This window comes from Salmo salar, chromosome 08 (assembly GCF_965601325.2).
Source record: "Salmo salar chromosome 08, fSalSal1, whole genome shotgun sequence".
Taxonomy (NCBI): Eukaryota; Metazoa; Chordata; class Actinopteri; order Salmoniformes; family Salmonidae; genus Salmo; species Salmo salar.
In genome coordinates this window covers 24,441,140-24,457,975 of record NC_138298.1, presented here as the reverse complement: position 1 = coordinate 24,457,975, position 16,836 = coordinate 24,441,140, and the positions used below count along the sequence as shown (strand labels likewise).

At 42.6% G+C, this 16,836-nt stretch overlaps 1 protein-coding gene across 2 annotated transcripts; it reads right to left on the bottom strand.

Moving 5' to 3' along the window:
* Nucleotides 1–2,198: 2,198 nt before the first annotated feature.
* Nucleotides 2,199–16,801, bottom strand: LOC106610345 (tetratricopeptide repeat protein 39B). 2 transcript variants are annotated; one of them, XM_082978470.1, is made up of 19 exons: nucleotides 16,265–16,801; nucleotides 15,955–15,972; nucleotides 10,395–10,435; nucleotides 9,673–9,777; nucleotides 9,288–9,419; nucleotides 8,760–8,836; nucleotides 7,596–7,725; nucleotides 6,875–6,980; nucleotides 6,556–6,621; nucleotides 6,188–6,296; nucleotides 5,583–5,650; nucleotides 5,442–5,501; nucleotides 5,024–5,185; nucleotides 4,050–4,141; nucleotides 3,708–3,828; nucleotides 3,505–3,616; nucleotides 3,223–3,340; nucleotides 2,963–3,079; nucleotides 2,199–2,870 (listed from the first exon to the last, which is right to left on the bottom strand). In XM_082978470.1, the coding sequence occupies exons 3-19, from the start codon at nucleotides 10,433–10,435 to the stop codon at nucleotides 2,756–2,758; spliced, it is 1,731 nt and encodes a 576-aa protein (XP_082834596.1). In that variant the 5' UTR covers nucleotides 15,955–15,972; nucleotides 16,265–16,801; the 3' UTR covers nucleotides 2,199–2,755. The 2 variants fall into 2 exon arrangements, with proteins under 2 accessions (XP_082834596.1, XP_014065136.1); XM_014209661.3 differs by lacking the exon at nucleotides 16,265–16,801 and having other exon boundaries at nucleotides 15,955–16,257.
* Nucleotides 16,802–16,836: the final 35 nt, after the last annotated feature.

Genomic DNA, 16,836 nt, shown 5'->3' with positions numbered 1-16,836 from the left:
CTTTTTTTTTTGCAGATAAATTACAAAATAATTATCTAAATAATTATCTAAAGAGGGTTAATCTTCCCTGCAGAAACAAAGTGGGCGTGTCAATTGGGTCCATGCAAAAATAAATTCTGTGCCATCTAATAATCCAGCCAGATAAACATTTATTTTGAGGTGCATTTCCTGATTTGACATAATGGTTGCCTACCTTTTGGGCTTAAATTGGAAATGTGCTATTTTTTCACTGGTTCTAGTTTTACATTTCTAAAATGTTCAACTTCATATTCATCATCTCCAGCACCACCCTAACAAATATGAAAACAGAGCATTTATATGTTTTTCAGTCAAAAAGACTGGAAACACATTTTCCTATAAAATTAACCAATTAGACAATTAGGCGGCACCACCTACTCATAATTGGTTAAAATCATGACGCACATCAATGATGTCACTGGAAACGCTTACCTTCCTCTCTTTATCCATTAAACATAGAAACGTGCTGCCATTTTCACATATGTTGAGGTGGTGCTGAAGATGAATCTGAAGTTAAATAATAAAATACAAGAAAGTGACATTTCCCTTCAAGCATTTTTAACAAAGAGCCGTTTGGGGTCCAAATGAGCCGTTTCTTTTACGTGACGGAGCCAAATGAGTCGGCTCACCGAAAATACTCGAGAAGCGTCACCGCAAAACACATCTGAGCGTTCAGAGCAGCACTTTCGTCAGTGATCCTCGGACACTGCAATTATTCTGAGCTCATATAGTGGGGTTGTTCTGCATTTCTCAATATTAGAGCATGACTTCCAACCCACTGAAATATACACTACATGACTAAAAGTATGTGGACACCTGCTCGTCAAACCTCTCATTCCAAAATCATGGACATTAATATGGATTTGGTCCCCCTTTGCTGCTGTAACAGCCTCCACTCTTCTGGGAAGGCTTTCCCCTAGATGTTGGAACATTGCTGCAGGGACTTGCTTCCATTCAGCCAAGAGCATTAGTGAGGTCGGGCACTGATTTTGGCCGATTAGGCCTTGCTCGCAGTCTGCGTTCCAATTCATCCCATAGGTGTTCGGTGGGATTGAGGTCAGTGCAGGCCAGTCCAGTTCTTCCACACCCATCTCAAACTATTTCATTATGGACCTCGCTTTGAGCACAGGGCACTGTCATGCTGAAACAGGAAAGGGCCTTCCCCAAACTGTTGCCACAAAGTTGGAAGCACAGAATCGTCTAGAATGTCATTGTATGCTGTAGGGTAAAGATTTCCCTTCACTGGAACTAAGGGGCCTAGCCCGAACCATGAAAAGCAGGCCCAGACCATTACTCTACCACCAAACTTCAGGTAGCATTTTCCTTGTATCCGCCAAACCCAGATTAGTCCATCAGACTGCCAAATGGTTTAACGCGAGCTTTACACCACACCAGCCAACACTTGGCATTGAACATTGTAATCTTAAACTTGTGTGCAGCTGCTCAGCCATGGAAACCCATTTCATGAAGCTCCTGACGAACAGTTCTTGTGCTGACCTAGCTTCCAGAGGCATTTTGGAACTGTGGTGAGTGTTGCAACTGAGGACAGACGATTTGTTCGCGCTACATGCTTCAGCTCTCGGCGGCCCGTTGTGTGAGCTTGTGTGGCCTACCACTTCACGCCTGAGCAGTTGTTGCTCCTAGACATTTCCACTTCACAATAACAGCACTTAGTTGACCGTGGCAACTCTAGCAGGGCAGAAATTTGACGAACTAACTTGTTGGAAAGGTGGCATCTATGACTATGCCACGTTGAAAGTCACTGAGCTCTTCAGTAAGGCCATTCTACTGGCAATGTTTGCGAATTGAGATTGCATGGCGGTGGGCTCGATTTTATACACCTGTCAGGAACAGGTGGCTGAACTAGCCCAATCCACTAATTTGAAGATGTGTCCATATACTTTTGTTTGTGTATATATATATATACACACACACACACACACACAAACCACCTGAAACATGTCGGTTGGAGTTTGTACAGTAAACGCGCTATAACAGAGAACCTCTGATTTGGATACAGTACTGAATAGTAACAAAAAGCATCCTCTGAAAACTGACTGAACAGTTACAGTTTGCTGCTCAGACAACAGTAATGTGCAGTTTGTAGGTGTGATGCGTTTTGTTATTGAGGTCTGAGTGAATGAATGGCAGACAATTCATGCAAAACATAAAATCGCAAATTCAACCATTCCAACAGTTTTATTTGTTAAAATCTTTTGAGCAATCACTTAGTACAATGACAGGTAAAACTTTGCATTTCCAGTGAACCTTCATGTCTGTGGATAATAAAGAACCATGTGTTCAAATGTAAATTAATTGGTTAAATTAGCAGAAAATTAAACAGTTTGAGCAGAATGTATAACAGCATAATGTGTATAGAACATAAGTATAAAAGAAAAGACAAACCTGACTCAAATCAAAGGCTAAACCCAAAACATTTAGGCCATATCCTAACCTAAGATCCAAGTGTGTAGCTCACACGTTTCTTGTAAATCATGCATCGATTACAATGGAAGATTTGTGCTTAAAATTAGTGCTCAAATCTCTAGTCATGATTTGGCCCTACAGAAAAGGGTAAAATACTCATATTGCAACATTTACATTTTAAGAGCAGGCTTTTTCTAAGTGTACTATAATCAAGGCTCTTCCAAGTCTGTACACATCCATATCAAGGTAGAATGGACCCAAGACATTCAGCAATTCCTCGTTGGCAGTGGCGCCTTTTACCTTCGCGTCCTCAAGCTGACGTGTGGTGGGGCGGAAGTTTGGCCACCGAGGTCCCCATTGTGTTAAGGGCAGCATGGATACGGAAGTGTAGCCTTGACTCCATGCTATAACCCTTGTAGTTCAGCCTGTAAACATCCAGATACATCTTAACATTCATTATTAATCCTAGGCAGTAAACAATGCATCTAAAGTAGTGCTGGTTTCAATTGACACTTACTTGGCATTTTCTATGGTGGTGGTAGCCTTCCCCAAATCTCCTTGCTGCTTGTAGAGAAGACCCAGTTCATACATGCTGTATGGCACCAGGTAGTGGTCATGCTTGATCCTGTTTTCACTGTAAAAACAAAACACCACAACAATCAGATTGTGAGAAAGCCAACAGATCTATTACATTTGGCTGCATCAATAGTCTTAACCCCTGAGGAGCCACACAAACCACATTCCTCAATGATCAGTGAATGGCGATAATAGCCTTACCTGGAGATGACCTGTGTAAAGCAGAGTTGGGCCTGGTCGAGACGGCCCAGGTGTCTCAGACACAGCCCCTTCAGCATCTGGACCATGCACTGGTCATCCACGTGGTACTCTGATGGATCTGGGAGAGGAAAGAAAAAAAACAACTTTTATTCTGTATTAGACGGGGGCTGATGGACCAGAAATCAGCCCTGGCATTTCTACCACAATGGACCATTTTTTTCCCATTGAGACCCCCACACCATCCCATAGATTAGACCTAGAGCATTGTGAAGGTAAACGAACTTGGGTCATTCTTCAGTTGCTCCTCTGCTTTCTTGATAGTGACCAGAATGCTCTCTGTCAGTTCAGGCCTTTTGCCAACAATGGTGAAGCCATTCCAAACATATATCATTTCCTGTCATGAGGAAAATGCATTTTAGACCTAAATACCACATTTTAAAAGTTCACGTATATTTCTTTGAATAAATAAAAAAATGTGTTCTCACCACGGCAGGAATCACCAGCGTCACTGGCGTTGCGGCGCTGTACCGCTGAGCCTTCTTCGCGGCGAACTTCTCCGTTGGGATAGACTTCCCTGCAATCCGCAGCCGCAGGCTCTCCACTTGCCTATAAGACACATGAAAGTAGCCAAAACTATAAACCTTAACAACCCACCTTCCCTGTGTAACAGTGCCTTCTGTTCAGTTTATGATTCATGTAAATATTACATTTATGCCATCCTGAAAATATAGTAATCTTTTTTTTGGTGTGGACCTACTTTCTTTTCAAGTTGCATAGTATCTTTGGGTGCCATACAAATAAAATGCGGCTTTATTGACAACACATACCTGAACAACTGTTCCACATTCTCCCCAGTTTTCTTCACCTCCTCCTCTGGCATCATGCTGAGGATGGAAGCTTTCTGGAACACGTACAGAGCCTGCCAGGAGAGACCAAACGTCACAATGAATATGTCCCATCTGTACCCAGACCTCCAGGGGATATACCAGTTTTAGAACATGGGGGAGCTGTAAAGAGCAAGGAGGAAAGACCGTAAGGGTTAAAAAAAATAAGAAAAAGTATAGGAGAGGAGAGTTACTGGAAAACTGGATAAGGACCTTAATCTGTGACCGGGAAGTAAAATGGTTTTAGTTAGGCTGCTAGGGCAGCAGGTAGCCTAGCGGTTAGTGTTGGGCCTGTAACCGAAATGTCCCTGGTTCATATACCCAAGCCGACAAGGTGAAAAATCTATCGATGTCCACTTGATCCTAAACTGCACCAGGGGCATCGTACCACTATGGCAGACCCTGTAAAACAACACACGTCACTGCACCTTTCCAGTGTATGTGACAACAAAAAGTGTGTGTACTATCAGGTGTGTGTGTACTATCATTTTTGCTATACATCCGTTATTAGACAGTGGCAACGCAGAACACTCATGATTATGAACATGGTCTTTTGCCTGCTAATGCCTGCAATGCAGTGAAGAAAACAATATGACAACAATAACGTCTAATGTAACTGGCCCCTCTAACAGTACAACTGGCCCCAGCTTGGCCCCCCCCCCCCCCCCACCCAGTTGAAATGGTCTAGAACCGCCACTGTGTACTATACCTGGGACCTCCATCCTAAATGTTTTAGTCAGGCTGCTACAGGTCTACTATACCTGGGACCTCCATCCTAAATGTTTTAGTCAGGCTGCTACAGGTCTACTATACCTGGGACCTCCATCCTAAATGTTTTAGTCAGGCTGCTACAGGTCTACTATACCTGGGACCTCCATCCTAAATGTTTTAGTCAGGCTGCTACAGGTCTACTATACCTGGGACCACTTGCTCTCTTTGCAGAGAAGGTCTGCATACTGGTAGGCCTCCAGCCAGTCCTGCTGGAAGGAGTAGGACCACATAAGCTCCCAGTAACACAGATGGTGGATCTGACGCCACTCCTGCTGCGCCGCTATGCACTCCAGGAACTTCTTCTGGGCCTGGCGGACAGATACACAAAATAATGAGATATGGTTCTTGTTAGAGGAGTACATGTTATAACTTGTAACATAGCAGACAGGGTCATATTCATTAGGGCACAGCATAGCAAAATGCTTTGCAACAGAACACAAGTGTTTCTCATTGGACAAGTTTGGGAAGTTGCTCCCAGTTATGTTTTCTTCCATTTGGTACACTAATGAATACTACCCAGGAAAATGTATGAAGATGCCTTTCTTAAAAAGGGAGATTACTCACAAATTCAAAGTTACCCTTGAGCAAAGCAATCCTGGCCTGGTAGAAGAGAATGAGGGCCCCCTAGAGAACAACCACAGTCAATGTTAACGGAGGAGAGGTGGCAAGTGGGAAGACCTTGCAGGAGGGGGACTGTTCACTTACATTGGGGAACTTTTCAATGTAGGGCTCCAGAAGAACATCAGACTCTACCAGGTTCGCCTCACCAGTACCTATAGAGAAGGAAAGACAAGGCATCAATCAACCCTAATGGCTGTTGTAAATTAAAACCCATTATCTAAGGATACATTTACACAGGCAGTCCAATTCTATCTTTTTCAATAATTCATCTTTTGTCCAATCAGATCAGTTCTGAAAAAGATTTGATGTGAATAGACCTGATTGGTCAAAAGATAAATGAGTGGAAAAGAGATCACAACTGGGCTGCCTGTGTAAACACAGCCTAATAGTCCATACAAATGGATTAAATGCTCTTCACATAAGAAACCAGCTGGAGACAAAGTGACTTTGTAAAGCGTGACTGAGACAGTTGATGATCACAGTACTGTAGTAACAATGGAGCAGTTTAGCATTGTCACCACCAGAGGGCATCCTTTATCCTCAAAACTCCAGTGGCCTGTGTGGCATTTGAGGAGTAGGTCAATGTTGCCCACAGGTCTTGGGTCCTTTTTGGGTTTTCCCCAATTTAGTGTTCCCAGGTTATGGTAAGATTTCGGGGAGGGAAAGCTGATCCTAGATCTGTACCTTACCCAGTATGACGCTGATGTAGAGGTGGTACATCAGGAGGCACAGAGTGCTGAGGATGGAGCGTAGGCTGTTGCTGGCTGCCCCCTCCCTCAGCTGGGACAGACCCACTTCCTGTACAACAAGCCTCTGTCAACAACATACACTTCATTGCATTGTCATTGGCTTAATTATGAGGCATAATGGGAAGTAAACTAAAGAAATGTATCATTTCAAACATTTACAGATGTATTATTTTTGACAATAATTACTTTGAAAAAAAGACTCCCCACTCGGACTATTCAAGAGAAAAGGAATATTTTGCAAGGCGGCCGGTGTGTGATGCTTAATAGTCTCAGAGAGAGAAGTGGTGAGACTGCTCCTCGTCACCTACCCGGTCTCCAGAGAAACCCATCCACTCCAGTAGTCTGAGGACCTTGCTCGGCAAGAGAGACAAATACTGAAAGAGGAAAACCAAACGGTGAAGATAGTGACCTCAGCATCTGAGGACCACAAAACAAAAATCCCCCTTTCATGTCAAAGAAAAAAAAACAGCCAATAGAAAATAAAAACATTCCTCATTTGAGTTGAGAAAAAAATATTTGTAATCTTACAGTTGACCGCTTTAGCAACTCTTATTAATCTGCCTGTCCTACCATCTTCTACCTCACCTATAACGCTGAAGCTGAAACACTAAACACCAACGCTCTTACCAAGTTAAATGAACCAATGCCCATGTTCACACCGCTCCTGAAGTGAGCTTGTGTGCTCATCTGGTCAGACTGGTTCTTTGCCATGGTTGACATAACATCACATTCCCTATTAGAGAGGAGCCAAACAGGTATTTGTTTATTTTATAAGGATCCCCATTAGACATTGCTAATGAAGCAGCTACTCTTCCTGGGGTCCACACAAAACATGACATAATACAGAACATTAATAGACAAGAGTAGCTCATGGACAGAATGACATATACTGAACTATGAACTTGAGTACACCATCAACCATGCAAGATCTCCCAAAATACTTGACTCTCAAATGTGACCCTGCTAAAAATAAATCACTGCCTGATAACATTTGATTCATTTCTTTCTAGTGCATCAATTCTGTGAACAGTCATTCTTATACTGGAAGCACAGGAGGCTGGTGAGAGGATGGTGGCGGCGGCTAATAATAAACTGGAATGGAGTGAATGGAATCAAACATATGGAAACCACATTTGATGTGCTTGATATCATTCCAGACATTACTTTGAGCCCGTCCTCCCCAATTAAGGTGTCACCAGCCACCTGTGACTGGACTACCCAAACACGAAATATAAAATCCTTTTCACATTATAAATCATCAACCAGTTCATGTGAAACCAGGCCAGCTCAGTACAGCTTGGTTTGGGTCAGTCGTGTGAAGAAGAAAAAACAAAAAACAACTGCCCACTTGTAGATCAGAAAGCTGTTGCGGATCTTGATGCCTCCTTTGATGAAGCTGATCATGCTCTCCTCCAGAAAAGTGAGTGCAGCCTTCTGCAATAGCGCCTCAGCATAGCACAACTCCGCATGCATCTCCTCTGCAGCGGGCAAGGAGCAAACAAAGAGATGCCTGTCACTCAAAGTCCAGAACAGACCCACACATTTAAACCAATGTGGATGTAGTATATGTAAACAGTGCATTCGGAAAGTATTCAGGACCCCTTCCCTTTTTCCACATTTTTACGTTGTCTTATTCTGAAATTGATTAAATACATTTGTCAATCTACACATACAATAACAGGTTTAGACATTTTTGCAGAACATAGAAATGTATTTACATAAGTATTCAGACCCTTTGCTATTGACCCTTTGCAATTGAGCTCAGGTGCATCCTGTTTCCATTGATCATCCTTGAGGTGTTTCTACAACTTGATTGGAGTCCACCTGTGGTAAATTATATTGATTGGACATGATTTGGAAAGGCACACACCTGTCTATGTAAGGTCCCACAGTTGACAGTTCATGTCAGAGCAAAAACCAAGCCATGAGGTCAAAGGAATTGTCCGTAGAGCACCAAAACAGGATTGTGTTGAGGCACATACCCAAGAAGAATCAAGGCTGTAATCGCTGCCAAAGGTGCTTCAACAAAGTACTGAGTAAAGGGTCTGAACACGTACGTAAACGTGATCAGTTTTCTTTTTTTAAATTAGCAAACATTTGTAAAAACCTATTTTTGCTTTGTCATTATGGGGTATAGTGTGTGTAGATTGAAAAACAATTTAATACATTTTTAGAATAAGGCTGTAACTTAACAAAATGTGGAAAAAGTAATGGGGTCTGAAAACTTTCCAAATAAACTATACTGTGCATATATTATAATTTTGCTACAGCAAATAGTATTTTACCCCCATGTGTGCTGGGCATCCTGAAGCATGACAACCCAAACAATAAAATACATGAAATCAATCAAACGCCACTCATGAAACATGTATATTTCAGTATGGATGACTCATACTACTCTAATTTTCACATTGTCATGCATCATACTACATGTATGGATGTCCAGTTGTCGACATACTGATATCGTCCTTTATAACCTACAGCCATCACGGAGATGGTATGCCCATCACACCTTCAGTTAAGTCGTCAGCTGGCTGCTTGTAAAACATTTCAGTGATGGCCTCCACCATGTTAGTCTTCTTCCGGAACCTGTGATGAGATAACGTACTGTGTTAAAGTTAGAATCCTTAGTTGCTACATCCACTTTTGGACCAAAAAAAAAGTATAATATATACACTACGATTGATTCTTGAAGAATATAACACAGATAAATGCCTCATGAGCTTAGTTCAATTGTCAAAACCACATGTACATTTTGGGTTCTGATGGGGTAACTCCAATGTTTGCAAACTAACAGTCCTTGCATCATCCATAGTTGCATTACTCCAGGTCCATCCTTCAGCTTTTTACCAAAACAGAGGCGGGGTGTCCGCTTAGAGCTAGAGTCTTGAATCGAAACAATAGCTAAGTCCTGCCATTGCCCAACAATGTCTGAATCTGACGCGTGAGATAAAGCTTCTTCAATGCATTGGCAATTGAAACTCTACAGAACTAGATGCCCTACATTCATGACATTTCTATGAGAGAAGCAAAACCGTACATCTGGCACGTCTGCAGAGACTCCTGCAGAGCAGTCATGGCCTTTTCAACATCCTTGGGTTCAAAGGTCATGCCCGCCTGCATGGCCAACATGCTGCTGTAGCCCACGGCGTGGTACATACTTTGGCTCCTCCTGAAAGAACATGACGAAACTCGAGAAGCATTTTATTGAGAAATGGATCCAATGTGACCAACCAATGAATATACACAGAGAAAGTGGACCGTTTCTGGTAGCCAATTAGGACAATTTGTGTTGGCAATATTGCAGTAGAATACACCTTACCGAACAGGTCACCATCCATCACTATTAGAGACAGACATGAGCAGTTCATCCTAAATGATGTAAAGCCTCAAGGCAAGCTATGATGATGGTGAATGGGACATACCAGGGTCTGAGGAGATCCAAGGCGTCTGAGAACCGGTTGTTGAGGAAGAGGTCAAGGGCTTTGGCACTATCCTGCAAGGCAGTCTCTAAATCCATCTGGGATTTCCTGGGAAGGGAAACAGAAGTGCAGATCAGGTGTAGTATGTCTCCAGTAATGTTCTACACATGGATGTCATTGGCTGCTTTTGACAGGACTCTAGAAAAGGGTTACTCAAGTACCATTTGAGAAGGTTGGGTAACACAAAATGTCCTAGGCGGCAAAGGTCATTTATTGGCGTAATAAAATAAACTCACAACCCATGCGATTCCAAACTGTTCAAACCCCTCTTGCTGGCGTTAAGAATTTGGCAATTTTAAAGCTACTTTCCTGTAATTCGACACTCGTCCATGTCTTGTGTGTGTTTATATGATACCAGGGGTTAAATCCCAACAGAGTTCCTAAAGAACTTGAGTCCATATTGACCCTGTTCTGGGTCCGGATTGCAGTCCACCAATTGAGTATGGGGGCTATAGCAGTCACAGCATGCGGCAGACAGTATTAAATATCTATTTAGATACAGAACACAATGTTGAATGTGTCTGCATCGGCTGAGATTTGTGCTGTAGGCATTAATACTGTAACTATGGTTACATAGCTTATGGACTTCTGATAGCTCTTTTACATAGAGGGAATATCTAAATCAATGTGTATCTTAGCATAGACTTGTGAAGTAGGAGACTTACGTCTTATCAGGTACCAGGAGAAAGGGATCCTCTGGGTCCATCTGAAAGTCAAGGAAATCAAGTTTATCAACTGCACAAGGAGCCATCCTCAGTGCCGAGCCAAACTGCAAGCCCTTTGGCTGTGTTTATACAGGCAGCCCAATTTTCATATTTTTCTCCACTAACTGGTCTTTTGACCAATCCCATTGGAGCTTTTCACATCAGCTCTTTTTTAGAGCTGATCTGATTGGTCAAAAGGCCAATTAGTGGAAAAATATAAGACATGGGATAAGTGTAAACGTAACCTCTGAGAATCAATCTAAATACCATCGCAGTGAATTTATTTTTCTTCTTTGGTATAGCAGTGCATTTGTCACAGGATTCCCATTGGATAATTGAGAGTTCTGGGCCTCGTTCAAATTCCTGAAGTGTATCCTTCCTTACCCTCTTCTTTGAAGTGTTTCTAATCAGTTATTACCTCAAAGGAAGGCAATAACAAAGAAGTCACTTACAGTGAGGGGTTTATTAATCCTTGTTCACACTGCAGGCCTTAACGCTCAAGTCAGTTTTGCTTTTCAAATCAGCTTTGGAATACTGACTGTCCAAACTGCAAGTTACAAGTGACCAGATCAGTTTTGTTTGTGTTCAGACAGCAGTCATTTGCTGACATGGTTACGCTAGTTGTCATAGTAATGACGGGTGTGTGTGCAGTGGTGTAGGCTGATTGGTGGTGGTGCTCCTGGTTCCTGGTTCCTATCACTCAGAAGTTATGTAACAAGCTAAGGTGACGACAATGCCATGGACATTTCCCAGTGGCTTTGAATACTCAAACTCATAGTGTAAGAACATGTTTAGAGCTTCAAAGAATAAGATGGTCCAGCTTTCAAAACGAGTCCTTTTTGTCTAGTCACAGCAGTCAACTAGCTAGCTGTTTAGCTTTCTAGCGCACAAACTAATTTGTTTGTCAACAATTAAAAAGCTAGTTAGCTACCACATGTTCTTGTCAAACTGTTGTAGCTAGCAAGCAACAAGATATGCAGAATAACAGTCTAAAAACCACTTCAGGGCAAATAAATCAGATTTGACCGTTAAGACAAGTCACAGCGCCAGGAATTAGATTTGTACCGGACTTCAAACCACCTACGAAGGGGGTTTGAAATGTCTTGAAATATCCGATTCCATGTGCTTTTTGGCTGTTCAGAATGCAGGAAAGAGAAGACTCATATCAGAAATGCAACATTTATTTTGTATTTGAGTCATTTCAAACTGCCAATGTGAACAAGGCTTTAATACCCCAGGCATGCCCGGGTGAACCAGGTTACTGTTGATTGCATTCGTTTTGGAACCGAGTTGCTTCCTAGGCTTGAGCCTGGTGCCCCGTTTTGGCCGATGGCGAAGTTGTCTCAAAACAAAAGTGACGTAGGTTTGCTCTTTATACTCGCACCGGTTCAAAATAGCCAATTTTGATAAGTGTCACTGATAACGGAACTAAATGACTACCGCCCCATAGCACTCACTTCTGTCATCATGAAGTGCTCTGAGAGACTACTCAAGGATCATATCACTGCCACCTTACCGGCCACCCTAGACCCACTTCAGTTTGCATACCGCCCCAACAGGTCCACAGACGACGCAATCGCCATCACACTGCACACTGCCATATCCCATCTGGACAAGAGGAATACCTATGTAAGAATGCTGTTCATTGACTACAGCTCAGCATTCAACACCATAGTACCCTCCAAGCTCATCATCAAGCTAGAGGCTCTGGGTCTCAACCCCGCCCTGTGCAATTGGGTCCTGGACTTTCTGACGTGCCGCCCCCAGGTGGCGAAGGTAGGAAACATCTCCACTTGGCTGACCCTCACACAAGGGTGCGTGCTCAGCCCCCTCCTGTACTCCCTGTTCACCCACGACTGCGTGGCCACGCACGCCTCCAACTCAATCATCAAGTTTGCAGACGACACTACAGTGGTAGGCTTGATTACCAACAACGACGAGACAGCCTACAGGGAGGAGGTGAGGGCACTTGAAGTGTGGTGTCAGGAAAACAACCTCTCACTCAACGTCAACAAAACAAAAGGAGATGATCGTGGACTTCAGGAAACAGCAGAGGGAGCACCCCCCTGTCCACATCGAAGGGACAGCGGTGGAGAAGGTGGAAAGTTTTCAGTTCCTGGGCGTACACGTCACAGACACTGAAAAGGTCCACCCACAGAGAGTTTGGTGAAGAATGATCAACAGCGCCTCTTCAACCTCAGGAGGCTCAAGAAATTTGGCTTGCCACCAAAAACCCTGACAAACTTTTACAGATGCACAATTGAGAGCATCCTGTCGGGCTGCATAACAGCCTGGTACAGCAACTGCACCGCCCTCAACTGCAAGGCTCTCCAGAGGGTGGTGCGGTCTGCACAACGCATCACCGGGAGCAAACTACCTGCCCTCCATGACAACTACAGCACCCGATGTCACAGGAAGGCCAAAAAGATCATCAAGGACACCAACTACTACCTGTTCACCCCGCTACCATCCAGAAGGCGAGGTCAGTACAGGTGCATCAAAGCTGGGACAGAGAGACTGAAAAACAGCTTCTATCTCAAGGCCATCAGACTGCTAAACAGCCATCACTAACTCAGAGGCTGCTGCCTACATTGAGACCCAATCACTGACCACTTTAATAAATGAATCACTAGTCTCTTTAAACAATGCCACTTTTATAATGTTTACATTACTCATATCATATGCATATACTGTACTTTATACCATCTACTGCACCTTGCCTATGCCGATCGGACATCGCTCATCCATATACTTACGTGTACATATTCTCATTCACCCCTTTAGATTTGTGTGTATTCGGTTGGGGAATTGTTAGATTACTTAGATATTACTGCACTGTCAGAACTAGAAGCACAAGTATTTCGCTACACTCGCATTAACATCTGCTAACCATGTGTATGTGACCAATAAGATTTGATTTGACATTGGGACACAGGGGCTGTACAGTAACATGCTCATAGAATTAGAATATTAGAATGGCCATCAATCTTCTTATGATGGGATAAATGTCAGTCATTTTGGTCAGGGTGATGGTCAACCATGTTTGCCAGCGCTGTGATGCTATATACTGATTAAAAATATAAACGCAATATGTAGAGTGTTGGTTTCATGAGCTGAAATAAGAGATCCCATTAATGTTCCATATACATTTACATTTTAGTCATTTAGCAGACGCTCTTATCCAGAGCGACTTACATACATTTCATGCATTTGTATTTTTTTTATTTATTTTTTTGAACTGGCCCCCCGTGGGAATCGAACCCACAACCCTGGCGTTGCACACACCATCCTGGCGTTGCAAACACCATGCTCTACCAAGTGAGCCACAGGGAAGCATATGCACAAAAACCTTCTCAAATTTGTTTACATCCGTTAGTGAGCATTTCTCCCATTTGCCAAGATAATCCATCCACCTGACAGGTGTGGCATATCAAGAAGCTGATTAAAGAGCGTGGTCATTATACAGGTGCACCTTGTGCTGGGGACAACAAAAGGCCACTCTAAAATGTGCATTTTTGTCACACAACTCAGTGCCACAGATGTCTTGAGGGAGTGTGCAATTGGCATGCTAACTGCAGGAATGTTCGCCAGAGCCTTTGCCAGAGAATTGAATGTTCATTTCTCTACCATAAGCCGCCGCCAATGTCATTTTAGAGAATTTGGCAGTTTGTCAAACCTGCCTCACAACCGCAGACCACGTCTAACCATGCCAACCCAGGACCTCCCCCTCCGACTTCTTCACCTGCGGGTTCGTCTGAGACCAGCCACCCGGACAGCTGATTCAACTGAGGAGTATTTCTGTCTGTAATTAAAGCCCTTTTGTGGGGGGGGGGACTCATTCTGATTGGATGGCATGGCTCCCAAGTGGGTGGCCTGACACCCAAGTGGGTGGCCACTGCCCAGTCATGTGAAATCCATATATTATGGCCTAATGCATTTATTTCAATTTACTGATGTCCTTATATGAACTGTAACTCAGTAAAATCATTGAAATTGTTGCATGTTGTCTTTATATTTTTGTTCAGTATATATGCACACCAAAATTACGATCTGCTTCTCTGAATTGCCTTGTGAAAGTCTAACACTAAGATCGTATTTTGTAACTTAGCTAGCCATGTTGGCAATAGAACACACTTTCAAACGCCCACCTGACCAGATTGCAATTTAGAATGGACCTTTTTAGAATGCGTAAACAGTAATTGTGTGATGGCGGGGATGCAGGGTTGTGTTCCAAAGAAAACAACTAAGTCAGCTTGCTCTAGTAGTTCCTCAACAGCACAGCTAGGAGAGCCCTACTGGTATGAAAATAAACAACTGAACAACTTGCTATTTAGAGCATTTCCCAAAAATGCATGTCTTGTTTTTGGCTTCAAAGACAATAACAACTGTAGGCTATAACAAATGTGCATTGTCATGCAGTGACAGAACAATAATTGATCATCCATAATCCAAATAATGAATGATTACCTAGTTGGGCTAACTTTTTTCCTTCTTGCTGTAGGCCCACATAATCATCCTCTTCCTGCATCCCTACTTGTAGCCTACCTGACTCTGCTATAATGCACTTTCACCTCTCACTCTCTTGCTTGTCCATCTTCCTGAATTAATATTAGATATTCTAACAGATCAATCTCGCTGGCATAACGCAAAATTATTTTTGCTATAGTGTGGATATAGGGCTGTTTTTGTAATAATGAGTTTATGAATGTATTTACTCTGTTGCCTATAAACGGCATTGTTTCCCGAGTGTTAGTGGGAGGACAACACACTTTATCATCGCGTGACTCCAAGTTTACGTGGATATGGTGGTTATTATATCTATATTTGCGCATAAAGGCGTTTCCAATGCCATCTCTCGCATAATTTATTTTACGACACAATAATATCCCTCCATGTCCAACGAACAAATTGGCCCTATCTGTCCGCATTCATAAAATTGTACCGAAACCTCCTATTTCCATCACAGCTGTCTTTATTGATTTATTTAGAAGGTAGCCTAATAGCATAAAAACTGGGGATGGAAACGTGGTTAGTAAGGCAGCCCACTTAATTGTTACCCAGAAATAATTTAATATTGAGATAAAAACGGCAGCATTGGACCTTTAAGAACAACAAAACAATGAAGCTATTATCCATCTTCGACCAAAATACACTTTCCAACTAAAGTAATGGGTATGATGCTATACAAAAATGATATTGAAAGCTTCTATAGAAAGTAGGATTAGGCAAAAAAAACAAAAACAAAAGTCAGACCCATGATAGCAGATTATTTTGGTGGAAATACAAAATATCCCCAAAAAATGATCACGAAATTTTATCCAGGGAAGGGTCCTTTGGAAGAAGGACTGTTGACATATATTTGACATTTTTATTGAAATGTAACCGCTCTCAAATTCATGGGCAGCTCTACAAGGACTGATCATCAATGATATCAAAATCACAGATTTCCCCTTTAAATAAAATGTTGGCCTATTGAACATTCAAATAATAAAAATAAGTAAAAAGGCTAAAAGCGTCTTACCTTTTGGATGTTCCCATTCTTCACGTGAGCCATGTTCGATAGGACAGGAATGATTGTCAAATAAAGAAGAAACGAAATTTAATAAAGAAATAAAGAAATGTATAAATACATTGGGGGGAAATAGGTCTAAAAGATATCAGTTGATGAAAGAAAGGAGATAGTTCTCTCTGAATTTAGACGAAAAAAAATAGCTATTGGGCTTTGGAGTTAATCTTTCATCAGAAGGAAGAGAACTTTCCCATTTGACACCTTTATAAAATAGCCTACTAAATTATGCATGGTGGGGCTTCATAATCAAGGATACACCCACCTAAATTGCAGTGGCGCAGCGGTCTAAGGCACTGCATCTCAGCGCAAGAGGCGTCACTATAGTACCTGATTCGAAACCAGGCTGTATCACATCCGGCCGTGAATGGGACGGCGCACAATTGGCCAAGAATTTGTTCTTAACTGACATGCCTAGTTAAATACAAATAAAAAAAAATGCAAAACGCAGCACCACAATTAACCTATGCTAACGAGATGCTTCTACTCTATTAGAGAGGGAGTTCGATTAATCATGCCCGGGCACCCGTTTAGGCGTGTTTTTGCCCGGCTGAAAGTTGATTGCATTCGATTTGGTACCTGGCTGCCCCACTTTGTCCAATGGCGAAGTCGGCGCAATGCAAAAGTGACGTAGTTCAGCACGTGTAGAAATTATTAGGATTCTGTGATTGCTTTGGATAAAAACGCGTTATCTGCCCTCCCAATGAAAACTAGTCATGGAAAGTGATGCATGTTTCTGGACGGTGCACTATGCTGACAAAATGACCGAGCGGCGCAGATTACTCTTCCATTTGAGATGGGCACTCCTCCCTCCCCGCTTTCGCTAGATGACGTGCC

What these genes read in the sequence shown, in the direction of transcription:
- LOC106610345 (XM_014209661.3), bottom strand. Translation starts at nt 15,987, where the DNA reads ATGGCTCACGTGAAGAATGGGAACATCCAAAAG. An exon ending in AAGAGAGCAAGTGGTCCCAG is followed by an intron (nt 4,142 to 5,023) that starts GTATAGTAGACC and finishes CTCTCCTGGCAG; the next exon opens with GCTCTGTACGTGTTCCAGAA. An exon ending in AATGTGGAACAGTTGTTCAG is followed by an intron (nt 3,829 to 4,049) that starts GTATGTGTTGTC and finishes TGTGTCTTATAG; the next exon opens with GCAAGTGGAGAGCCTGCGGC.